The sequence below is a fragment of the Rosa chinensis genome, chromosome 3 (assembly GCF_002994745.2).
Source record: "Rosa chinensis cultivar Old Blush chromosome 3, RchiOBHm-V2, whole genome shotgun sequence".
Lineage (NCBI taxonomy): Eukaryota > Viridiplantae > Streptophyta > Magnoliopsida > Rosales > Rosaceae > Rosa > Rosa chinensis.
In genome coordinates, this window is record NC_037090.1 from 42,159,319 (window position 1) to 42,186,059 (window position 26,741).

The 26,741-nt window shown below is 38.5% G+C and overlaps 1 protein-coding gene across 1 annotated transcript in view; it reads right to left on the bottom strand.

The window, feature by feature from the left end:
* LOC112194600 overlaps window positions 1-26,741 on the bottom strand; it is a gene marked incomplete at its 5' end in the record, with an annotated part of 149,107 nt that overhangs the window by 8,028 nt on the left and 114,338 nt on the right. The window contains 1 exon segment of the mRNA XM_040516133.1: window positions 21,537-22,276. Within this exon segment, the coding sequence (XP_040372067.1) occupies window positions 21,537-22,276 (740 nt within the window).

Consider the following 26,741-nt stretch of genomic DNA (forward strand, 5'->3'; position numbering starts at 1 on the left):
AAGAAAAACAAAAACAGAATTTCTATCTAACAAGTTACAAAACCGAGAAGAAAACATGATGAAGATGGTAAGAACAACCCTTAGACACGTCCCAAGGTCCAACGCAGATCCAAGGCGGCGGCACAAAGTGAAGATCACGGCAAAGATGGAGGATGGCACGGCTAGAACTTGCAAGACGCGAAAACCTGAAACTCAAGAGCAAACCGGTGAGAAACGAAATTGTGGAGAATAAAGTGTCACCCCTGAACGTCTAATACACAAGGTATATATAGTAGAACGTCTCAAGGCACTCCCAATTCGTTTCTACTTGGTTTCTCTTAGTTCGTGTTGACTTAGGACTCCTTTCTCACAAAACAGATTTCCGGCAGGATTGACCTCAGTCCACTAAAACGTCCATAACTTCCTCTAGAAAATAGCTATTGACGAACCGTAAAAAGCTTTGGAAACTAGACATCTGCAGCTTTCCAACCATATAAAGATCATAATTTTCTGAGCTCTGAGCGATTTATGACACTCCGTTGAAGTTGACTGATCTGCACAGGCAGATTTCCGAATCTGTAATGGATTTGACTTTTGAGGCACAAGATGAGTCCAATTCGGTTTTCCTTTGCATCACATGCCTCTCACATGTCTTCCACGCCTATTCTGAAGTAGAAACGTCAAGAACCTTCAAGAACCCTCAAGAATCTCACGGCAATTCAATCCTTACTCAACAAGAAGTCCAAATTCCATATTGCTTTGTAATTCGAATTCCTTGTTGCTTCCTTTTCCATGTGCACGGCATATGATCTTCTTGAGACTTCTAGATGCTTCATGAACGTTCCATAGCTCTCCTAGTATGAGTAGAACTCCATATGCAAGTAGGTTTCCTAGTTGAATACAAACTTCTTTTCTGCGATTCTTCTACACTCTTCCGGAACCTTCTTGAGTAATCCTTATCCAACAGGGACTCCTTATCACACTAGGATTCCTTATCTGAGTAGAATTGGGTTTCCCTGTCCAAGTAGAACTTCTAATTTCCGTGACTTAAGAGTTTGAATCCAAGTCAGCTTCTGATTCCTACTCCAACTAGGATTCCTTTTCCTAGTCAAACTGGGAGAACTTCCATTTCTTCATTTCTTCTCATTTCTGCGCCACTTGTGCTTTCCTTAGCCATTTTTGGACCTTGAGACTCCATTTTCACCTGAAAAACACTAACTAAGTTAAATTGATCAAGATAAAGGAAATAACTTAGCAAAATATAGGGTTTAATCATTATAAACGTCGCATTTTATGCTCCTATCAAGTCTTCAAAAGCAGATTTGCTTTCTCCTTCCCTATTTCTTTTATTTTTCAATTTTTCTCTTTTGTTTTTGTTTTCGTAAATTTCTTTCCTATATGCTTAATTGTTTCATTGCATGCTTATGATTGATTACATTGAGGACAATGCAATTTAAGTGTGGGGGAAGGGATTTATATTTTTTATCTTTTATTTTGAGTCATATATATTGGAAAATACAAAAAAAAATTGAAAATGTCAAAAATATATATATATATATATATTGTTTTTGTTTTTATTTTCGAGTCATAGGATGCCCTTTCAACTATCTAGGATGAGCTTATATCTCCGAAATTATGGCTAAGAGAGGATCACCAGATTGAGATGATTTTAAAATGGTATTCTTTGGTTAATTGAGATATATGAAAAATGTATGCATGTGTAGTGGATATGGATTTCGTGACCTTGGTACAGAATATGAGCATGTTAAGATGAGTTTTGATTCATAAAAGCCCATGTGAGATAATTGAGCCCATGTCCATTTTTCTTGGAGTGATAATTAAGAAGAATATATTCTTAAATTGTTGGCGATGTTTTGATGATCTCATTATTCTTTCATTTGATTGACTGCTTGCCATAGATTAAGTTTGATGGACTAGAGAATGCTAGAATTCTCTCTTGTGCTTGTTGAGACATTTTATCGATACATGGCCCTGATTCTGGAAAGGATAGAGGCACCCTAGGAATTATCACCATTGCCAAATAAGCCTGTGTCCCCTTTTGTGCCCATTGTAGGACTCCCCTAGATAAACCCCTTTGAGCCTACGTTAAACCTTTTCTTTCATCACCCTTAAAATCCTTAACCCTGAACCTTAGTATAGTTACAATCCTACCCTTTGTTCTAAGAACTTAGTGGAGCTATCTTTTGAGACTACTACATGGATTTGGCGCAAGAATGAAGATTGAGAAGAGGTGTAAATTCAAGTGTGGGGGTAGACTTGTCCATGAAAAAGAAAAATTGTGTGAAAGTTGTAAAAAAAAAAAAAAAAGAATGAAAAAAAAATGAAGAAGAAAAAAAAATGTTTATGGATTTTAGTCCCCTGATACGCTTTGAGCAAGCGTATAATTTAACCCTGAAATGTCATCGTTAGTATATAGTAAATAGGGATCGTTCTATTCCGGGGATTGAGGGTACACCTGTAATTGCAAAAACAAATTAATAAAAGTAAAAAGTATTAATTACAAAAATAAAACAAAGAATAAAAATATATACAAATGAACACAAAATGGGGTTTTAGGATTATTAAATTAAAAACTAAAATAAATATAATAAAGAAAATGTAAAAAAAAATATATATACACGGGTGGAATGAGAGAACAAAGATCAAAACCGAAACTATGATCAAATTCGATTAAACCCTAATATTGTTCATCTAAGTCCGGAGAAAGGAGTTGATCATGTGAAATATTCGAAAGCAAATAATTTCCCATTTTTTACTTTTCAGTGCTAATTAACCTAAGTGAAAGCACAAAGATTAATCCTATCAAACATGTAATCAAGCCCTAGAAAACTAGTCAATCATGACATGTTTAACGCATTAAGAACAAAGAAAGGCTATCAACTCAAGTGTGCAACTTAGTATGAAAAAGTCCATCTAATTGCAATCCTCTTTAATTAAATTCGATTTTTGTCCAAAACCTTTATGATGCGGCTGAAATAGCCTCACAATTTAACCCTGCAAAATGTAGTTGTTAGTATAGGATAAGCAGGGATCGTTCAGTCCGGGGATTGTAGGGTACACCTACACAAAAAGGTCAATTAACAAATAAAAGAATAAAATGGGGGGTTTTGAAAGTTGGTTTCTAATCTACTTAAAATAAAAACAAAACAAATAAAACTATATACAATGATCGACTTCCCTAACCTAGACCAATACCACTCGAAAATTACTAAGTGTAAAAACAGAAAATCCATTTCAACATGCTACAAAAATGTGCCCATCTTAAATGCCTAGATAAGAGCTCAAATGAAAAGCCTCAGCGGATCAATCCATTTATCTGATTCGTTCTAATGTAGGATTGGATCGGAAAAGTCCTTACCAAGCCTAATACTACAATTTTTGAAAACACTCAGCGTAATTCTCTTAACTAGTAGTATTATCTAACCCTCGAATCAACTCACACGTGCAAATTAACCATTAGACATAGAATTTAACACGTAATTTCCAGAATCATTTAACCATTGAACATAGTTTTTACCACTTTTTAGAACTAATTGCTACTTGTTTAACTCAGCGTCTTAACAAATAACAATTACTCTTGGCAAATTAAGCAAACACACAAAAACTCTCACCGTTATTCTAGCATGCAAACTTATGAACCTAACTCTGAAAATTACCAAAACACATAAAAGGGCACAAGATTGTAACATGCATCATAAAAGAATTCTCAAAATTAACTCAATAATAAACTGAAAATCTCAAAAATATTAATAAAAATATTCTGAAAATCTCACGTCTCCAATTACACAACTCGCAAATTGAAACACACAAAACCGGAATAAAAAATATAAGTAGAGTCATAGTTACACTTTGAAGCTTTCCTCAGCGGCTTAGCAACAAGGTGATGAACTCGTCTCTGCTATGGTGGTGGAGCGTCCTTGACTCAGTGATGCGCCCGAAAGCAAGCGCATAATTTAACCCTGAAATGTCATCGTTAGTAGTATAAGTAAGTAGGGATCGTTCTATTCCGGGGATTGAGGGTACACCTGTCATTGTCAAACAATTAAACAATTAAAATTAAAACAAAGTATAATATTCACAAAGATATTCACAACTATAAACATTGTACACGAAAAGGGGGGATTTTGTTTTTGGTTTTTCGAAAATAAAACTAAGTTAACAAAACAATTAAAATGCAAAAACATAAAAATACGAATGGAATGAGAGAACAAAGATCAAAATCGAAACATATGAATAAAATTGACTCAAACCCTAATATTGTTCATCTAAGTCATGAGAAAGGAGTTGATCATGTGAAACATTCGAAAGCAAATGAATTCCCATTTTTTACTTTTCAATGCTAATTAACCTAAGCGAAAGCACCTAGATTAATCCTATCAAACATGCAATCAAACCCTAGAAAGCTAGTCAATCATGTCATGTTTAACGCATTACACATAGAGAAAGGCTGTCAACTCAAGTGTACAACTTAGTATGGAAAAGTCCACCTAATTGCAATCCTCGTTAATTAAATTCGATCTTTGTACAAAACCTTTACTACTTTGATTCAAGTTTACACAAAACGAAAAGTCGATTTCATGTTCTTAAACCTAGCACCAATTATATCAAAACCCTAAGTGTTTGCAACCACATAAGATTAAAATACAAAAGTTATCTATAACGCAAATTTAATTAAACAAACCCACATAAGCAACTCTCGAATCACAATAATATGAATCTGAAAATTCTCAATTAATCATAAAAATTCCAGAAATTAATATTTGTTCAAACACATATGTCAACTAGTTCATAACCAACGAAATTCAAAGCAAAGGTTACAAAGGAGAATCGGATTACACCGTGAGATGGGGATGGTGATGAACGATTGATGTGGTGGTCTCTTGAATCTCGAAAGCAAGCTTCAAGGTTGGAGATGGATGATGGATGCTCACGGCTATGCTTCTTCTCCCTTGGCCTTGCTTGAACTCGTGGAGATGACTAGAGGATGGAGAAACTCACGGCTATGCTAAGAAGATTTTCTGATTTTTTTCTAAAGTGTAAATTATATGGGGGAGAGGAACCTTTTGACGTTGAGAAAAGGGGAGAATATATAGGGGCACGGCTAGGGTTCTCCAAGCAATCAGAAATTTCCACATCACTTCAACCAATGGTAATTCGCCAAGTAAGCTTGTGATGTGGTCCAACCAATCATAGAATGCCAAGTAAGCCTTGTGATGTGTTCCAACCAATCATAATTCTCTAAAATACCTCCCTAATATTTAATTGCCGAATTTCCTTGAAATTATTCTGATTTTCTTCATGAATTTCGGCCAACATTCCTTTAGGGAATTTAGGGATGAATCTAGACACCTTTTTAGCTTTTCCTTGGTGCACACATATTTTCCTTCCATAAATATCTCCCTTGAATCTCTCTTGGCGTCATCTCCTTGATTATTTCTGATTTTCACGTTGGCAATCACACCAAATTATTCCTCCAACAATATTTCTTTCCATAAAAGTCTCCCAAGAAAATCTCTCCTTGAAATCCTCAATCAATCATCTTCAATTCCCACATTGTCACCTTGTTTTTCCTTAAGTATTACACGGCAAATTTAATTCCCAAGGAAAATGTATTTTCCTTTTTTTAAAAACTCTTCCTTGAATCCCTCCTTGCCATGTCATCTTCATGAAACTTGTCGTTCCATTTATGAACTCAATTCAGCTTATTTATTCCAAAAACCTGAAAATAGAAGCTTTCTAAAATAAGAAATGGAAACTTTCTTAAACTAAAATGGAAACTTTCTAAAAATGGAAAATAGAAACTACAAAACGGAAACTTTCTACAATTAGGAACTTTCCCATTCAAAGAATGGAAACTTTCCTAAACAGAGTTTTATTAAGGAAATAATGTAGAAAATATAGGGAAATAACAGTTAAAATGTCGCATTAAAATGCTCCTATCACTCAGCGCCTTAGAGCTTTGTAGATTGATGGATGGATGGTGTCACGGTCTTGTAGGTGATGGAAGTTTAAGGAGTGAATTGGGCAGTCTTGGGATGGTTTTTGGCCAGGAAGTGATCTTGGTTGGGAAGTGATCTTGGCTGGGAAGTGATGCAAATTCAGTTCTGGACGTTGCCTATTTATAGGGGAGCATTGGTTGGCTTTCCCAACTGAAACGTCTTCTTTATGGCCTTAACTCCTCTCATAATGGGGCAATTCCTTTAATTTCCAAGCTGAAACATCTTTCTCTTATTTATTTTTCCAGCTGAAACATCTTTTTCTTTTATTCCTCAACTGAAAACGTCTTTTCTCCTTTATTCCCCAACTGAAAACGTCTTTCTCTTATTTATTTTCCAGCTGAAACATCTTTTTCTTTTATTCCTCAACTGAAAACATCTTTTCTCCTTTATTTCCCTTCTTCATTGCTTGGTCAAATATCTTAATGCTTTATTTTATGACTCCATCATTGCTGTTTCCAAGAGTTCAACCAGGCAACGTTTCCTACAACAAGCAGGAGAATATCAGAATTTTCTAGAGAAAATAAAGGGAAATTAAAATGTAAAGACCGCAAAAATAGTTGACAGTTAGGAATCCTGATCCAGCTAGGATTTTTCATGAATTTTACTTTTTCCGCCTATTTCACTCCAAACACTCAACAAGACTTTCAAAATGACTTAATGACTCAAAACACTAAACTAAGGGAGAAATAAGGCTAAAATGAGGCACATAATTAATAATATCGTCACAATTTTTTGCTCCTATCAACTACCCCACACTTAGCTTTTGCTAGTCCCTTAGCAAAACAAAAATACAAAACAAAACAACGACTCAACAAAAAAACAAGTAAATGACTCTACTTCCCCTAACTGTTGTCTCAGAGACTCCAAACTCATGGCTTTCACGTTAAACACTTAATCAAAATTGCATAGATAATTCCATGGTTAATAAACCTGTGACATTCATATGACTAAGCAAGATATGGAGAACTTAAGTTATACAGTGAATGATAGCATGTTTCGAACAAGTCCAATCCAAACTCACAGGGCATACTCTCGATTTTTCTCTCAGAAATGGCTATGCTTAAAAGCTTCACTCTCAAGTATATGCAAGAGAATAAATTGTAAGGCAACAAACAGCTTGCATATTTCATCAATAAAACCATTTTGTGAAGAATTATTAAAGACCTCATGAAATGACTAAGTGCACAAATGGACCTAAACCATAAGCTCGACTGCATACCTGACTCCACTAACCAAAGACTGCCCATCTCAAGGATCAAGTTAGCACTTAAAACAGGTTGTAATGGGGCTAAGCTAGGGTTCTCGAAATGAAGATTAAGGATACAAAAATCCTAAGGACCTAGCAGAGCACATAAGGACCACCTTATGTCATCATTTTTGTAGACCAAATATCATTGTTTTGGGCCAAACCTTCACTCTAACCAACATGGGAATGGACAAAGGCATAATTTTCAACTTTAAGCCTTCTACAAATTTGAAAGTCCAAAACCACACTTCAACAATTTCCCAAGAGTTTTCTTTTCAATTTTTCTTCTATTTTGCCGCTTTTCTTTCTTTCTTTTTCATTTTCATTTTCTTTCATTTTTTTTTTACGGCAAATTTTTTTTTCTCTTCTTTTTTCTTGGATTTTCCCCACCCCACACTTGTCTTTCATCGTCACCCCTACATACTATGTCATGCTCTACTAAGTCCCTAAGACAAGGGTAGAGATATCCTGTACTAAGCTCATGGTAGGGTAGTGAGGGTGATGAAACAAAGGTTTTCAACGTAGGCTCAAAGGGGTTCATTCTAAGGAGTCCCACGACGGGCACAGTTGGGGACACATGCTTGTTTGGCTATGGTGGTTACCCTAATGCCTTCTATCCTATCCAGGATCAGTGCATATTATGGCATACAAGTTTTGACAGTCACAACAGCCGAGTTCTAGTACTCTCTAGTCCATTAAAATCTATGGCACATGATCATTGGATTTTCAAAGAATGATGAGGTTTTGCAAATACAGCCATGAAATTTTGAATTTATCAATAAGCACTCGAAAAGAAAATATTTTAGCTCAACAGCTCACTTAGGTTAAAATGAATCAGACTTAATCCTAGCATGCTTAATGAACCAAGTTACAATCCTATCTCAAATCTTCATACAAGCATTACAATGTCGATTAACCACAGAATTCAATTAAGTCCTATTTCGATTGTGAAAACCTTTAGCCATGAATTCATAGACATGTTCATCCTAGACGTTAGGGGCATCCTAAGACTCAAGCAAACAAAAAAAAAAAAAAAAGACACTAAAAAAACCATAGAATTTTTTTTTTTTTTTTTTAGGGAAGGGTAAATAAACAAACAATAAACAAAGACACAAGTACAATTCAACCTAAGCAAGTGAAGGGATATAAATTTCAAACTCTCGTTGATGGCTCCTTCACAGCTTCGGTTGAAATGGGTTGCCTCCCATGCAGCGCTTAATATTTATAGTCCTTCAGCCTGGACTTTTCTCCTTGTTCACACGTGCTCATTCCTTGGTTTAGGCACCGTGTTACTTGGTAGCTTCCTAGTTTCAGCAATCCGACCCATGAAATCCACCACTTGGCCCATTTGATTCTTGAGCTCTGCAATATCCTTTGAATGGGTCGCCTGTCCTTCAATCAAAGCTTGAGTAGCCGTGTTAAGTTGTTGTTGCCCCACAGCAAGGGAATTCAACAGTTCATCATAATTAGGGGCACTCAAAGTATTAGAGACAGGAGGTGGAGGGACAGAATTGGGAATACCAAAAGTTTGAGGTACCTGAGGCCTCAAAAACAAACCTGGTGGGCGCTGAGAATTCTGACCTGGGCCTTGAGGTGGTCTCAAGGTGTTATCATTGTTGGCCCAACGAAAGTTGAGGTGGTCTCTGAGCCGAGGATTGTATGTATTAGAGTAAGGGTTGTACCTCGGGCCTCCTTGACCTCCTTGATACCCTAGGGTGTTAACAGATTCCCATATTTCTGGAGAGGCAAGCTGGGGACATTTATCAGTGGGGTGCCCTTGAGTCGAGCACATCCCACACACTTGAGCCATTGCTCCTCCTCCATTAACGTTTAAGACTTGAGACAGCAAAGTAGACATCTTGTTGACCTTGTCTTCAAGAGCAGAGTTAGTGGACACCTCATGTACCCTCCGTTGAGAGGAAAGCACCCCCTCATATTGTTGATAGTTTAGTGCACGATTAGTAAGTAGCACCTTGGCATCAGCAGGTGTCTTATCCATAAAGGATCCTCCACCAGCAGCATCTAACAGACCACGCTCATTAGCGGTGAGTCCTTCATAAAAATAGGTAAGGACGGACCCCTCACTCATCCCATGGTTAGGGCATGATGCTACAAGGCTCTTAAACCTGTCCCAATAATTGCAGAAATTCTCCTCATGTCCTTGCGTAATTCCACTAATCTGCTTCCTCAAAACAGTGACCTTTGAGGCAGGAAAGTACTTCGTAAGGAACTCGCCCTTCATCCTATCCCAAGTGTTGATAGTGCCAGCAGGCAGCTCAAATAGCCAAGTCTTGGCCTTGTCCTCCAAAGTAAAGGGAAATGCCTTCATCTTCAAGATATTGATATCAGCTCCTTTAGGGCACATACTCCCACAGACAAACTCGAACTCCTTGAGATGCTTGTTGGTGTCTTCACTACTCATCCCATGAAACTTGGGTAGGTGATGCAGAAACCCACTCTTTAACTCAAAATCATCATTAAGCCCCTCTCCTGGTTCTGGATAGGCAATGCATAAGGGCGCAGCACCCCCACCTGTAGGATTGGATAGTTGCCTAATAGTCTCAGCCATTGGTGCCTGTACTTGCTCAACACGGGCGTACTCTTCCTCTTCTTCCTCTTCTGTGTCTGCAACGTCCTCTTCAGTGACCTCTTCTTCTTCTTCCTCTTCAAAGACTTGTTCTTCTCCTTCTTCAGAATGGCCAGGTTTGTTGACCTCCTCGGTTGATCTAGTTGAGGAGTTATAACCTGAATAGCTAGAGTCCTGAGAATCCCTCCTTTCTAGAGGAGGGCGGTCTGAAAAAGTGAGTTCTGCCCTTTGCTTAGCACGTTCCAATTTTTCAAACAGCTCCTTAGTCTTATCAGAGACAGTGGACATTCATGGTCCTTTAAGACCAAATCAAGTGTTAGTAACATGTACAAGGTTCGAAATACAAACATTATGTCTTTCCTGCTTTCTAAGTTCCTTTTACAATTACATACTTAGGTACTGGAACAGTGGACCTCGTTTGTGCAATGGGACTGTAGAACAGCTACCCTTGATAAGGTCATGTTTAATCCAATATACCTTAAGCATGTCACACAACATTTTTTTTAGTTTGTTATAAACATAGTTAATAACTCAATTGATTCCAAGTTGTAAGTCAAGCCCAATAGAAACCACTACTATTGGTGAGATACGATATAGGGATAGTCGCCTAGACATAAGTCTCTTTCCTTTGTTTCAAAAGGCCGAATGGCCAGATTAAGAGGTAAGTGAGAGGGAGGACTCATTTTAGTGATACTACGGAGGCACTCCCTCATTGAGGTTTAGGCCCCTATCGGCTACTCCCACATAGTGGTTTAGGCTCATTCTATAGTATCTCTGAGATCCAATTGAACCCATCACCCAGGGTCTCAACCTAAGACACCATCCGTATGCCCCTTACTCAGCTGGGAAATTAACTTATGTGTTAGACCGTTCTCCAAGTGCTAATAAAGGCCGCCCTCAACCTCAAGAGACCTTAGCAAGGTACTAATGAAGGGTTTAGGCCAATATTAACAAAAGGGCCCTTGTCTACTCATACGATTTTACACACTTACAACAATTAAGTATTTAGCTAAATTCATAACCTAAGTATATTAATCTAAGTGAAACACATTCAATTTACAATATGGTTAAAAAAAAAACAACTTCTACAAATTGTACAACAATGATAAAAGACATGCTTAATTTCGTAACACTCATAAAACTTAAACTAAATCACAATTAAAGCTTGGCCTAACCGAAATCGCAATTTGTCACCATTCCACAAGTGTAGTACAAAAATTAGCATGCATTCTATATACAACAAAATCGATGACACTTTAAGTGCAAGGGATTTTAACAATCCCCGGCAACGGCGCCAAAAATTGATGCGGCTGAAACAGCGTCACAATTTAACCCTGCAAAATGTAGTTGTCAGTATAGGATAAGCAGGGATCGTTCAGTCCGGGGATTGTAGGGTACACCTACACAAAAAGGTCAATTAACAAATAAAATAATAAAATGGGGGGTTTTGAAATTTGGTTCCTAATCTACTTAAAATAAAACAAAACAAATAAAACTATAGACAATGATCGACTTCCCTAACCTAGACCAATACCACTCGGAAATTACTAAGTGTAAAAACAGAAAATTCATTTCAACATGCTACAAAATGTGCCCACCTTAAATGCCTAGATAAGAGCCCAAATGAAAAGCCTCAGCGGATCAATCCATTTATCTGATTCGTTCTAATGTAGGTTTGGATCGGAAAAGTCCTTACCAAGCCTAATACTACTAATTTTCGAAAACACTCAGCGTAATTCTCTTAACTAGTAGTATTATCTAACCCTCGAATCAACTCACACGTGCAAATTAACCATTACACATAGAATTTAACACGTAATTTCCAGAATCGTTTAACCATTGAACATAGTTTTTACCACTTTTTAGAACTAATTGCTACTTGTTTAACTCAGCGCCTTAACAAATAACAATTACTCTTGGCAAATTAAGAAAACACACAAGAACTCTCACCGTTATTCTAGCATGCAAACTTATGAACTTAACTCTGAAAATTACCTAAACACATAAAAGGGCACAATATTGTAACATGCATCATAAAAGAATTCTCAAAATTAACTCAATAATAAACTGAAAATCTCAAAAATATTAATAAAAATATTCTGAAAATTTCATGTCTCCAATTACACAACTCGCAAATTGAAACACACAAAACCGAAACAAAAATTATAAGTAGAGTCATAGTTACACTTTGAAGCTTTCCTCAGCGGCTTAGCAACAAGGTGATGAACTTGTCTCTACTATGGTGGTGGAGCGTTCTTGACTCAGCGTCTTAGAGCTTTGTAGATTGATGGATGGATGGTGGTCACGGTCTTGTAAGATATGGAGGTTTGAGGAGTGAATTAGGTAGTCTTGGAATGATCTTGGCTGGGAAGTGATCTTGGCTGGGAAGTGATGCAAATTATGTTCTGGACGTTGCCTATTTATAGGGGAGCATTGGTTGGCTTTTGTCGATCATACCCTTCATCATTGGACGGATGGGATTGCATCGTAATTCCTTTAATTTTCCAACTGAAACATCTCCTTTAAGGCCTTAACTCCTCTCATAATGGGGCAATTCCTTTAATTTCCAAGCTGAAACGTCTTTCTTATTTATTTTCCAGTTGAAACATCTTTCTCTTTTATTCCTCAACTGAAAACGTCTTTCTCCTTTATTCCCCAACTGAAAACATCTTTCTCCTTTAATTCCCTTCTTCATTGCTTGGTCAAATATCTTAATGCTTTATTTTATGACTCAATCATTGCTATTTCCAAGAGTTCAACCAGGCAAGGTTTCCTACAACAAGCAGGAGAATATCAGAATTTTCTAGAGAAAATAAAATGTAAAGACCGCAAAAACAGTCGACAGTGAGGAATCCTGATCCAGCTAGGATTTTTCATGAATTTTACTTTTTCCGCTTATTTCACTCCAAACACTCAACAAGACTCTAAAAACGACTCAATGACTCAAAACACTAAACTTAAGGGAGAAACAAGGCTAAAATGGGGCAAATATTCAATAATATCGTCACACTTTTTGCTCCTATCAGGCCTTGATCCATTTTGCCGAAAATCCATCTCAAATCCATATAGTTCTTGGGCCTCGTTGCTTCAACTTCAAGCCTTGTCTCCCTCCAACACCAAAACACATTATTTTTCCATTTCTTTTTCATGGTTGCGTTGGAAACTGGCTTGGGAAGCCTTCCTCTATTTCGCAGGATTTCCTGGTTGGACTAGGAAAGCTTATTTCTTCATTTCTGCTCAATTGTGTGACCCATTTTGTCTCATATTCGCTCGTCTTGACATTCGCAAGCTCCACTTTCCATTCGTGCGTTCATTTCCACTTTTTAGCTCGGAGGTCCTGAAAATAGAAACTGTACTGAAAATAGAAACTTTCTAAAAATGAAAAATAGAAACTTACTAAAAATGAAAAATAGAAACATTTCTAAACTGAAAATGGAAACTTGCCAGAAATGAGAAATGGAAACTACGAAAATGGAAACTTTCTACAATAAGGAACTTTCCTAATCAAAGAATGGAGACTTTCCCAAACAAGGATTTTTCAAGGAAATGGCGCAGAAAATGTAGGGAAATGCAATTAAAACTTCGCATTAAAATGCTCCTATCAGGAATGTTTAACTAAATTTGTGTGATTGAAATCTTTTATGTGTTAATTTTGTGTGGTTCGAAACATGCATGATTTATATATAATTGTTGCTAGGTTTAAGAACATGAATCAACTTTTTGTTTTGTGTAAACTTGAATCAAAGTAGTAAAGGTTTTGGACAAAAACCGAATTTAATTAAAGAGGATTGCAATTAGATGGACTTTTTCATACTAAGTTGCACACTTGAGTTGATAGCCTTTCTATGTGCTTAATGCGTTTAACATGTCATGATTGACTAGCTTTCTGGGGCTTGATTACATGTTTGATAGAATTAATCTTTGTGCTTTCAATTAGGTTAATTAGCATTGAAAAGTAAAAAAAATGGGAAATTATTTGCTTTCGAATATTTCACATGATCAACTCCATTCTCATGACTTAGAAGAACAATATTAGGGTTTAATCGAATTTAATCATAGTTTCGGTTTTGATCTTTATTTCTCTCATTCCATTCGTGTAATTATGTTTTTGTGTTTTATTTGTTTTCTTAACTTAGTTAATTTTCGAAAACCAAACCTAAAACCCCCCTATGATAGGAGCATTTTAATGCGACGTTTTAACTGTTTTTCCCTACATTTTCTGCACCATTTCCTTTAAAAATCCCTGTTTGGGAAAGTTTCTATTCTTTGATTGGGAAAGTTCCTTATTGTAGATGATGCGCCCTTAGCAAGCGCAAAATTTAACCCTGAAAATATCGTTAGTAGTATAAGTAAGTAGGGATCGTTCTATTCCGGGGATTGAGGGTACACCTGTCAATGTAGGACAAACAAACAATTAAAATTAAAACAAAGTATAATATTTACAAAGATATTCACAACTATAAACATTTTACACAAAAAGGGGGGATTTTGTTTTTGGTTTTTCGAAAATAAAACTAAGTTAACAAAACAATTAAAATGCAAAAACATAAAAATACAAATGGAATGAGAGAACAAAGATCAAAAACCGAAACATATGATTAAAATTGACTCAAACCCTAATATTGTTCATCTAAGTCATGAGAAAGGAGTTGATCATGTGAAACATTCGAAAGCAAATGATTTCCCATATTTTACTTTTCAATGCTAATTAACCTAAGCGAAAGCACCTAGATTAATCCTATCAAACATGCAATCAAACCCTAGAAAGCTAGTCAATCATGTCATGTTTAACGCATTACGCATAAAGAAAGGCCATCAACTCAAGTGTACAACTTAGTTATGGAAAAGTCCACCTAATTGCAATCCTCTTTAATTAAATTCGATCTTTGTCCAAAACCTTTACTACTTTGATTCAAGTTTACACAAAACGAAAAGTCGATTTCATGTTCTTAAACCTAGCACCAATTATATCGAAACCCTAAGTGTTTGCAACCACATAAGATTAAAATACATAAGTTATCTATAACGCAAATTTAATTAAACAAACCCACATAAGCAACTCTCGAAGAACAATAATATGAATCTGAAAATTCTCAATTAATCATAAAAATTCCAGAAATTAATATTTGTTCAAACACATATGTCAACTAGTTCATAACCAACGAAATTCAAAGCAAAGGTTACAAAGGAGAATCGGATTACACCGTGAGATGGAGATGGTGATGAACGATTGATGTGGTGGTCTCTTTGATAGGAGCAAAAAAAGTGTGACGATATTATTAATTATGTGCCTGATTTTAGCCTTATTTCTCCCTTAGTTTAGTGTTTTGAGTCATTAAGTCATTTTGAAAGTCTTGTAGAGTGTTTGGTGTGAAATAGGCAGAAAACACAAAATTCATGAAGAATCCTAGCTGGATCAGGATTCCTCACTGTCGACTGTTTTTGCGGTCTTTACATTATTTTAATTCCCTTTATTTTCTCTAGAAAATTCTGATATTCTCCTGCTTGTTGTAGGAAACGTTGCCTGGTGGAACTATTGGAAACAACAATGATGGAGTCATAAAATAAAGCATTAAGATATTTGACCAAGCAATGAAGAAGGGAAATAAAGGAGAAAAGACGTTTTCAGTTGAGGAATAAAAGAGAAAGACGTTTCAGCTGGAAAATAAATAAGAGAAAGATGTTTCAGCTTGGAAATTAAAAGAATTGCCCCATTATGAGAGGATTTAAGGCCATAAAGGAGACGTTTCAGCTGGAAAAGCCAACCAATGCTCCCCTATAAATAGGCAACGTCCAGAACTGAATTTGCATCACTTCCTAGCCAAGATCACTTCCCAGCCAAGATCACTTCCCAGCTAAGATAATTCATTGCCTATCACTTCCTAGCCAAAAACTTTTCCAAGACTCTGCCCAATTCACTTCTTAAACTTTCATCACCTACAAGACCGTGACACCATCCATCCATCAATCTACAAAGCTCTTAGGCGCTGAGTCAAGGACGCTCCACCACCATAGCAGAGACGAGTTCATCACCGTGTTGCTAAGCCGCTGAGGAAAGCTTCAAAGTGTAACTATGACTCTACTTACAATTTTTATTTCGGTTTTGTGCGTTTCAATTTGCAAGTTGTGTAATTGGAGACACGGAATTTTCAGAATATTTTTATTAATATTTTTGAGATTTTCAGTTTATTATTGAGTTAATTTTGAGAATTCTTTTATGATGCATGTTACAATCTTGTGCCCTTTTACGTGTTTAGGTAATTTTCAGAGTTAGGTTCATAAGTTTGCATGCTAGAATAACGGTGAGAGTTCTTGTGTGTTTGCTTAATTTGCCAAGAGTAATTGTTATTTGTTAAGACGCTGAGTTAAACAAGTAGTAATTAGTTCAAACGAGTGGTAAAAATCATGTTTAATGATTAAACGATTCTGGAAATTACGTGTTAAATTCTATGTTTAATGGTTAATTTGCACGTGTGAGTTGATTCGAGGGTTAGATAATACTACTAGTTAAGAGAATTACGCTGAGTGTTTTCGAAATTTAGTAGTATTAGGCTTGGTAAGGACTTTTCCGATCCAAACCTACATTAGAACGAATCAGATAAATGGATTGATCCGCTGAGGCTTTTCATTTTGGCTCTTATCTAGGCATTTAAGGTGGGCACATTTTTGTAGCATGTTGAAATGAATTTTCTGTTTTTACACTTAGTAATTTCCGAGTGGTATTGGTCTAGGTTAGGGAAGTCGATCACTGTATATAGTTTTATTTGTTTTGTTTTTATTTTAAGAAGATTAGAAACCAAATTCAAAACCCCCCATCAATCCACTTATCTGATTCATTCTAATGTAGGCTTGAATCGGAAAAGTCCTTACCAAGCCTAATACTACTAATTTTCGAAAACACTCAGCGTAATTCTCTTAACTAGTAGTATTATCTAACCCTTGAATCAACTCACACGTGCAAATTAACCATTAGACATAGAATTTAACACGTAGTTTCCAGAATCGTTTAACCATTGAACATAGTTTTTACCACTTTTTAGAACTAATTGCTACTTGTTTAACTCAGCGTCTTAACAAATAACAATTACTCTTGGCAAATTAAGCAAACACACAAGAACTCTCACTGTTATTCTAGCATGCAAACTTATGAACCTAACTCTGAAAATTACCAAAACACATAAAAGGGGACAAGATTGTAACATGCATCATAAAAGAATTCTCAAAATTAACTCAATAATAAACTGAAAATCTCAAAAATATTAATAAAAATATTCTGAAAATTTCATGTCTCCAATTACACAACTCACAAATTGAAACACACAAAACCGAAACAAAAATTATAAGTAGAGTCATAGTTACACTTTGAAGCTTTCCTCAGTGGCTTAGCAACAAGGTGATGAACTCGTCTCTGCTATGGTGGTGGAGCGTCCTTGACTCAGCGCCTTAGAGCTTTGTAGATTGATGGATGGATGGTGTCACGGTCTTGTAGGATATGGAAGTTTAAGGAGTGAATTGGGCAGTCTTGGAATGATCTTGGCTGGGAAGTGATGCAAATTCAGTTCTGGACGTTGTCTATTTATAGGGGAGCATTGGTTGGCTTTTGTCGATCATACCCTTCATCATTGGACGGATGAGATTGCACCGTATTTCCTTTAATTTTCCAGCTGAAACATCTTTCTCCTTTAAGGCCTTAACTCCTCTCATAATGGGGCAATTCCTTTAATTTCCAAGCTGAAACATCTTTTTCTTATTTATTTTTCAGTTGAAACATCTTTCTCTTTTATTCTTCAACTGAAAACATCTTTCTCCTTTATTCCCCAACTGAAAACATCTTTCTCCTTTATTCCCCTTCTTCATTGCTTGGTCAAATATCTTAATGCTTTATTTTATGACTCCATCATTGCTGTTTCCAAGAGTTCAACCAGGCAATGTTTCCTACAACAAGCAGGAGAATATCAGAATTTTCTAGAGAAAATAAATGTAAAGACCGCAAAAACAGTTGACAGTTAGGAATCCTGATCCAGCTAGGATTTTTCATGAATTTTACTTTTTCCGCCTATTTCACTCCAAACACTCAACAAGACTCTAAAAACGACTCAATGACTAAAAACACTAAACTTAAGGGAGAAACAAGGCTAAAATGGGGCACATATTCAATAATATCGTCACACTTTTTGCTCCTATCAACTACCCCACACTTAGCTTTTGCTAGTCGCTTAGCAAAACAAAAATACAAAACAAAACAACGACTCAACAAAAAACAAGTAAATGACTCTATTGCTCCTAACTGTTGTCTCAGAGACTCCAAACTCATGGCTTTCACGTTAAACACTTAATCAAAATCGCATAGATAATTCCATGGTTAATAAACATGTGACACTCATATGACTAAGCAAGATATGGAGAACTTAAGTTATATAGTGAATGATAGCATGTTTCGAACAAGTCCAATCCAAACTCACCAGGCATACTCTCAATTTTTCTCTCAGAAATGGCTATGCTTAAAAGCTTCACACTCAAGTACATGCAAGAGAACAAATTGTAAGGCAACAAACAGCTTGCATATTTCATCAATAAAAGCATTTTGTGAAGATTTATTAAAGACCTCATGAAATGACTAAGTGCACAAATGGACCTAAACCATAAGCTCGACTGCGTAACTGACTCCACTAACCAAAGACTGCCCATCTCAAGGATCAAGTAAGCACTTAAAACAGGTTGTAATGGGGCTAAGCTAGGGTTTTCGAAATGAAGATTAAGGATACAAAAATCCTAAGGACCTAGCAGAGCATATATGGACCACCTTATGTCATCTTTTTTTTTTTTTTGCCAAATATCATTGTTTTGGGCTAAACCTTCACTCTAACCAACATGGGAATGGACAAAGGCATAATTTTCAACTTTGAGCCTTCTACAAATTTGAAAGTCCAAAACCACACTTCAACAATTTCCCAAGAGTTTTCTTTTCAATTTTTCTTCTCTTTTGCCGTTTTTCTTTCTTTCTTTCTTTTTTTTTTTTTTTTTCATTTTCTTTCATTCATTTTTCACGGCAATCTTCTTTCTTTTTCTTGGTTTTTCCCCACCCCACACTTGTCTTTCATCGTCACCCCTACATACTATGTCATGCTCTACTAAGTCCCTAAGACAAGGGTAGAGATATCTTGTACTAAGCTCATGGTAGGGTAGTGAGGGTGATGAAACAAAGGTTTTCAACGTAGGCTCAAAGGGGTTCATTCTAAGGAGTCCCACGACGGGCACAATTGGGGACACATGCTTGTTTGGCTTTGGTGGTTATCCTAATGCCTTCTATCCTATCCAGGATCAGTGCATATTATGGCATACAAGTTTTGACAGTCACAACAGCCGAGTTCTAGTACTCTCTAGTCCATTAAAATCTACGGCACATGATCATTGGATTTTCAAAGAATGATGAGGTTTTGCAAATACAGCCATGAAATTTTGAATTTATCAATAAGCACTCGAAAAGAAAGTATTTTAGCTCAACAGCTCACTTAGGGTAAAATGAATCAGACTTAATCCTAGCATGCTTAATGAACCAAGTTACAATCCTATCTCAAATCTTCATACAAGCATTACAATGTCGATTAACCACAGAATTCAATTAAGTCCTATTTTGATTGTGAAAACCTTCAGCCATGAATTCAGAGACATGTTCATCCTAGACGTTAGGGGCATCCTAAGACTCAAACAAACAAAAAGACTCTAAAACCAACATTTTTTTAAATTTTTTTTTTTTTTTGAAACTGAAAAAATTCTGAAAATAAAGGTGTAAACCCACCCCACACTTAGAATCTACATTGTCCTCAATGTAGGCAAAAAAATATGGTATATAGACCCTAAATATGGGGGGCTACGAAAATAAGGGAAATGTAAAATAAACAAACAAACAAAGACACAAGTACAATTCAACCTAAGCAAGTGAAGGGATAGAAATGTCAAACTCTCGTTGATGGCTCCTCCACAGCTTCGGTTGAAATGGGTTGCCTCCCATGCAGCGCTTAATATTTATAGTCCTTCAGCCTGGACTCTTCTCCTTGTTCACACGTCATGGGGTGCCTCCTGGAGGGGTATCTCTTCCAATGTGTGCCCCACCAAGGACTCATAGTAGGGCTTGAGACGATGCCCATTTACCTTGAACTCCTTCCCCGTCTTCTCACTCTTGATCTCTACAGCACCATGAGCAAACACATTTGAAACTATAAATGGGCCAACCCAACGAGAACGTAGTTTACCCGGGAATAGCTTAAGTCTGGAATGGAATAACAGAACTTTCTGGCCCACTTGGAAGCTTTTTCCGCGAATCATTTTGTCATGGTAGGCCTTTGTCTTCTCCTTGTAGATCCATGAAGCATCGTAGGCCTCATTCCTTATCTCCTCAAGCTCATTTAGCTGTAGCTTCCTATGTAGGCCCGCTTCATCATAATCCATGTTGAACTTCTGGACAGCCCACCAAGCCTTGTGCTCTAGCTCCACTGGAAGGTGGCATGCCTTTCCGTAGGCCAACCTAAAGGGAGACATCCCAATAGGCGTCTTGTAGGCCGTTCTGTAGGCCCACAACGCATCATCCAATCTCTGGCTCCAATCCTTCCTTGTCGGGCCCACTGTCTTCTCGAGTATCCTCTTGATCTCCCTGTTGGATACCTCTGCTTGGCCACTGGTCTGAGGGTGGTAGGGCGTGGACACCTTATGGGTTACCCCATACTTCTTCAGCAAAGCCTCGATTGTACGGTTGCAAAAGTGAGAACCTCCATCACTGATTAGCACACGTGGCACTCCAAACCTGGAAAATATGTTAGTTTTCAAGAAACCTGCAACCACTTTTGAATCGTTAGTCCGGGTGGCTTTTGCTTCCACCCACTTTGATACATAGTCCACAGCCAATAGTATATATAAACAACCATTAGACGAGGGAAATGGGCCCATAAAGTCAATGCCCCAAACATCAAAAATTTCTACATTTATTATTGGGCTCATGGGCATTTGATCTTTTGGGCCAAGATTACCAGTCCGTTGGCACCTATCACAAGAAATACAAAACAAGTTTGCATCCTTGAAGATAGTGGGCCAATAAAATCCACAATCTAAGACCTTCAAGGCTGTTTTACGAGGCCCAAAGTGGCCTCCACAAGCCTCACTATGGCAAAATGATAGAATTGACCTATGCTCAGACTCTGGGACACATCTCCTAATGACTTGGTCACTACAATGTTTCCATAAATAGGGCTCATCCCAAATAAAGTGCCTAGCCATTTTCTTCAATTTATCCTTACTAGCTTTGGAAAGTGTGTCAGGAAATGTCCTAGTGACTAAATAGTTAACTATATCCGCATACCAGGGCACACTAACCTCTATCCCAAAGAGCTGCTCATCTGGGAAAGTTTCCTGTAGGGGCTGGACGTCCTCCTCATGTATTATCCTGCTCAAATGGTCCGCCACCACATTCTCGCTGCCCTTCTTGTCCTTGATCTCTAGGTCAAATTCCTGAAGCAACAGGATCCATCGAATCAATCTGGGCTTGGCCTCCTTCTTAATCATCAGATATCTCAAGGCTGCATGGTCAGAGTAAACAATTACTTTAGAATGCAATACATAAGAACGAAACTTATCTAAAGCAAAGACTACGGCCAAGAGTTCTTTTTCAGTGGTGGAGTAGTTGAGCTGGGCGTCGTTGAGGGTCCGAGAAGCATAGTAAATAGCATAGGGCTTCTTATCCTTCCTCTGGCCCAACACAGCTCCAACAGCATAGTCCGATGCATCACACATAAGCTCGAAGGGTAGACTCCAATCCGGAGGGCATATGATGGGGGCCGTGGTCAACAACTCCTTGAGCTTTTCAAACGCCTTCTTGCAATCCTCATTGAACACAAAGGGCACGTCCTTTTGCAATAGGGCACACATAGGTCTCGCCACCTTGGAGAAGTCTTTGATGAACCGCCTGTAAAATCCTGCATGGCCAAGAAAAGAGCGTACCTCCCTCACAGTTGTGGGGGAGGGTAAGTGACGTACAAGATCAACCTTAGCCTTATCTACCTCAATGCCTCTATCAGATATTATGTGTCCTAACACTATTCCTTGTGTCACCATGAAGTGACACTTCTCCCAATTCAGCACAAGGTTAGTTTCTACACACCTCTCAAGTATCAATCCTAGATTCTCTAAACAAGTATCAAAATCTTTACCAAAGACACTAAAGTCGTCCATAAAGACTTCAATAATATTTTCAATGTATTCTGAGAAAATGGAAAGCATACATCTTTGGAAAGTACCTGGTGCGTTGCATAAGCCAAAGGGCATGCGCCTATAAGCAAAGGTCCCAAAGGGGCATGTGAAAGTCGTCTTCTCCTGATCCTCGTGGGCTATGCAGATCTGGTTGTACCCACTATATCCGTCCAAGAAGCAATAGTAGGAATGGCCCGCTAAGTGCTCCAACATCTGGTCAATAAAAGGCAAGGGCATATGATCCTTCCTCGTTGTGGCATTCAGCTTCCGATAGTCGATACATACCCTATGACCAGTGACTAATCTCTGGGGCACTAGCTCATTATCCTCGTTCTTCACCACTGTCACCCCAGACTTCTTGGGCACCACTTGCACTGGAGAGACCCACTTACTATCAGAAATGGGGTAGATCACCCCACAATCTAGCAACTTGATCACCTCGTCTTGGACCACCTTCATCATGGGCGGATGTAGACGTCTTTGGGCTTCTCTTGTGGGCTTGGCGCCATCTTCTAACAGGATCCGGTGGACACACGTGGTTGGGCTGATCCCCTTGATATCTGCCAGAGTCCAACCAATGGCGGTCTTGTGCTTCTTCAACACGTTCACCAACTTTCTTTCTTGCTCTACCTCCAGCATTGATGATATGATCACTGGGAGGGTCTCCTTTTCTCCTAGGTACGCGTACTTCAAATGCTCAGGGAGTACCTTCAATTCCAACTTGGGTGCCTGAACAATAGAGGGTAGTATTTTATTAGTAGAAACCTGAATTGACAAATAGGAAATTGACCTCTTTATAGGCTGAGCCTCCAGTGAGGCCACAGTCTTGATCATTCTAGGCTCCTCAGCGTCCCACTCAACCTTGGGAATAGGTTCCCCATTTGCATCATATCCAACCCCCTCCTCCAGGGTCAGAGCCAATTCATCCTCAACCATTGCTTCAGAGAAAACCTGCGCGAGTGAATCAACTACATCAATAGCAAAGCAAGGTTTCAAATCAGAAATAGGGTACCTCATGGCTTCAAGAATGTTGAAGCGTATAACATCACCATCAAACTCCATGGTGAGAGTCCCTTTGTACACGTCGATTTTAGTTCTTGCAGTCCTCATAAAGGGACGCCCTAAAAGTAATGGTGTGGTATTTAGGGCCGATTCCTCCATGTCCAATACGTAGAAATCCGCAGGGAATATCAGATGGTTTACCTGCACAAGAACATCCTCAACATACCCTTGAGGGTATTTGTTAGACCTATCAGCAAGTTGAATGACAACATTATCCCTCTTAAGAGGGCCTAGACCTAGGGACACATACAAATTATAAGGCATAACATTTATGGATGCCCCTAAGTCTAACATCACATTTTCAAACCTGGTGTCACCAATGATACAGGGAACAGAAAAACTCCCTGGGTCCTTCAACTTTGGGGGTAGCTTCCTCTGGATAACGGCTGATACCGTTTCGCTCATTTTCACCACCTCCTTCTCTCTTGTCTGCCTCCTTGTGGTGCATAGCTCCTTCAAGAACTTGGCGTATTTAGGCACCTGTTTGATGCACTCGATCAAGGGCATGTTCACTTGAACCTTCTTGAAGATTTCCAAGATCTCTTGATCAGATTTATCTTTCTTTGTCTTGGCAAACCTGCTTGGGAAAGGTATAGAAACAACTGGGTTAGTCTTAACTAAACCAGTAGAGTTAGGAATTGTACCTTTGGGTGTCTCAGCTTGGGGCAAGTCAACTTCCACCCTTGATGTAGCTGGGTCCTTCTCAACATCCTTCCTAGACACCTCCACAACGTCTTCTTCTTCATTATGGGCCGCTTGGGCCTTCTTGTGGGCTCTGGGAGGGTCAACTAGTACGTGCCCACTCCTAGTGATGATGGCTTGGGCGTGCTCATTCCTTGGGTTAGGCACTGTGTTGCTTGGAAGTTTCCCTGTTTCAGCAATCCGTCCCATGAAATCCACCACTTGGCCCATTTGATTCTTGAGCTCTGCAATATCCTTTGAATGGGTCGCCTGTCCTACAACCAAAGCTTGAGTAGCCGTGTTTAGTTGTTGTTGCCCCGCAGCAAGGGACTTCAACAGTTCATCATAATTAGGGGCACTCAAAGTATTAGAAACAGGAGGTGGAGGGACAGAATTAGGAATACCAAAAGTTTGAGGTACCTGAGGCCTCAAAAACAAACCTGGTGGGCGCTGAGAATTCTGACCTGGGCCTTGAGGTGGTCTCAAGGTGTTATCATTGTTGGCCCAACGAAAGTTGGGGTGGTCTCTGAGCCCAGGATTGTAAGTATTGGAGTAAGGGTTGTACCTCGGGCCTCCTTGACCTCCTTGATACCCTAGGGCATTAACAGATTCCCATCCTTCTGGAGAGGCAAGCTGGGGACATTTATCTGTGGGGTGCCCTTGAGTCGAGCACATCCCACACACTTGAGTCATTGCTCCTCCTCCATTAACGTTTAAGACTTGAGACAGCAGAGTAGACATCTTGTTGACCTTGTCTTCAAGAGCAGAGTTAGTGGACACCTCATGTACCCTCCGTTGAGAGGAAAGCACCCCCTCATATTGTTGATAGTTTAGTGCACGATTAGTAAGTAGCACCTTGGCATCAGCAGGTGTCTTATCCATAAAAGATCCTCCAGCAGCAGCATCTAACAGACCACGCTCATTAGCGGTGAGTCCTTCATAAAAATAGGTTAGGAGGGACCCCTCACTCATCCCATGGTTAGGGCATGATGCTACAAGGCTCTTAAATCTATCCCAATAATTGCAGAAATTCTCCTCATGTCCTTGCGTGATTCCACTAATCTGCTTCCTCAAAACAGTGACCTTTGAGGCAGGAAAGTACTTCGTAAGGAACTCGCCCTTCATCCTATCCCAAGTGTTGATAGTCCCAGCAGGCAGCTCGAATAGCCAAGTCTTGGCCTTGTCCTCCAAAGTAAAGGGAAATGCCTTCATCTTCAAGATATTGATATCAGCTCCTTTAGGGCACATACTCCCACAGACAAACTCGAACTCCTTGAGATGCTTGTTGGTGTCTTCACTACTCATCCCATGAAACTTGGGTAGGTGATGCAGAAACCCACTCTTTAACTCAAAATCATCATTAAGCCCCTCTCCTGGTTCTGGATAGGCAATGCATAAGGGTGCAACACCCCCACCTGTAGGATTGGATAGTTGCCTAATAGTCTCAGCCATTGGTGCCTGTACTTGCTCAACACGGGCGTGCTCTTCCTCTTCTTCCTCTTCTGTGTCTGCAACGTCCTCTTCAGTGACCTCTTCTTCTTCTTCCTCTTCAAAGACTTGTTCTTCTCCTTCTTCAGAATGGTCAGGTTTGTTGACCTCCTCGGTTAATCTAGTTGAGGAGTTATAACCTGAATAGCTAGAGTCCTGAGAATCCCTCCTTTCTAGAGGAGGGCGGTCTGAAAAAGTGAGTTCTGCCCTTTGCCTAGCACGTTCCAATTTTTCAAAGAGCTCCTTTGTCTTATCAGAGACAGTGGACATTCATGGACCTTTAAGACCAAATCAAGTGTTAGTAACATATACAAGGTTCGAAATACAAACATTATGTCTTTCCTTAACTTTCTAAGTTACTTTTACATTTACATACTTAGGTACTGGAACAGAGGACCTCGTTTGTGCAATGGGACTATAGAACAGCTACCCTCGACAAAGTCATGTTTAATCCAATATACCTTAAGCAGGTCACACATCAATTTATTTTTTTTTTTATTATTATTATAAACATAGTTAATATCTCAATTGATTCCAAGTTGTAAGTCGAGCCCAATAAAAACCACTACTATTGGTGAGATACGATATAGGGATAGTCGCCCAGACATAAGTCTCTTTCCTTTGTTTCAGAAGGCCGAATGGCCAGATTAAGAGGTAAGTGAGAGGGAGGACTCATTTTAGTGATACTACGGAGGCTACTCCCTCATAGAGGTTTAGGCCCCTATCGGCTACTCCCACATAGTGGTTTAGGCTCATTCTATAGTATCTCTGAGATCCAATTGAACCCATCACCCAGGGTCTCAACCTAAGACACCATCCGTATGCGCCCCTTACTCAGCTGGGAAATTAACTTATGTGTTAGACCGTTCTCCAAGTGCTAATAAAGGCCGCCCTCAACCTCAAGAGACCTAAGAAAGGTACTAATGAAGGGTTTAGGCCAATATTAACAAAAGGGCCCTTGTCTGCTCATACGATTTTACACACTTACAACAATTAAGTATTTAGCTAAATTCATATCCTAAGTATATTAATCTAAGTGAAACACATTCAATTTACAATATGGTTAAAAAAAAACAACTTCTACAAATTGTACAACAATGATAAAAGACATGCTTAATTTTGTAACACTCATAAAACTTAAACTAAATCACAATTAAAGGTTGGCCTAACCGAAATCGCAATTTGTCACCATTCCACAAGTGTAGTACAAAACTTAGCATGCATTCTATATACAACAAAATCGATGACACTTTAAGTGCAAGGGATTTTAACAATCCCCGGCAACGGCGCCAAAAATTGATGCGGCTGAAATAGCCTCACAATTTAACCCTGCAAAATGTAGTTGTCAGTATAGGATAAGCAGGGATCGTTCAGTCCGGGGATTGTAGGGTACACCTACACAAAAAGGTCAATTAACAAATAAAATAATAAAATGGGG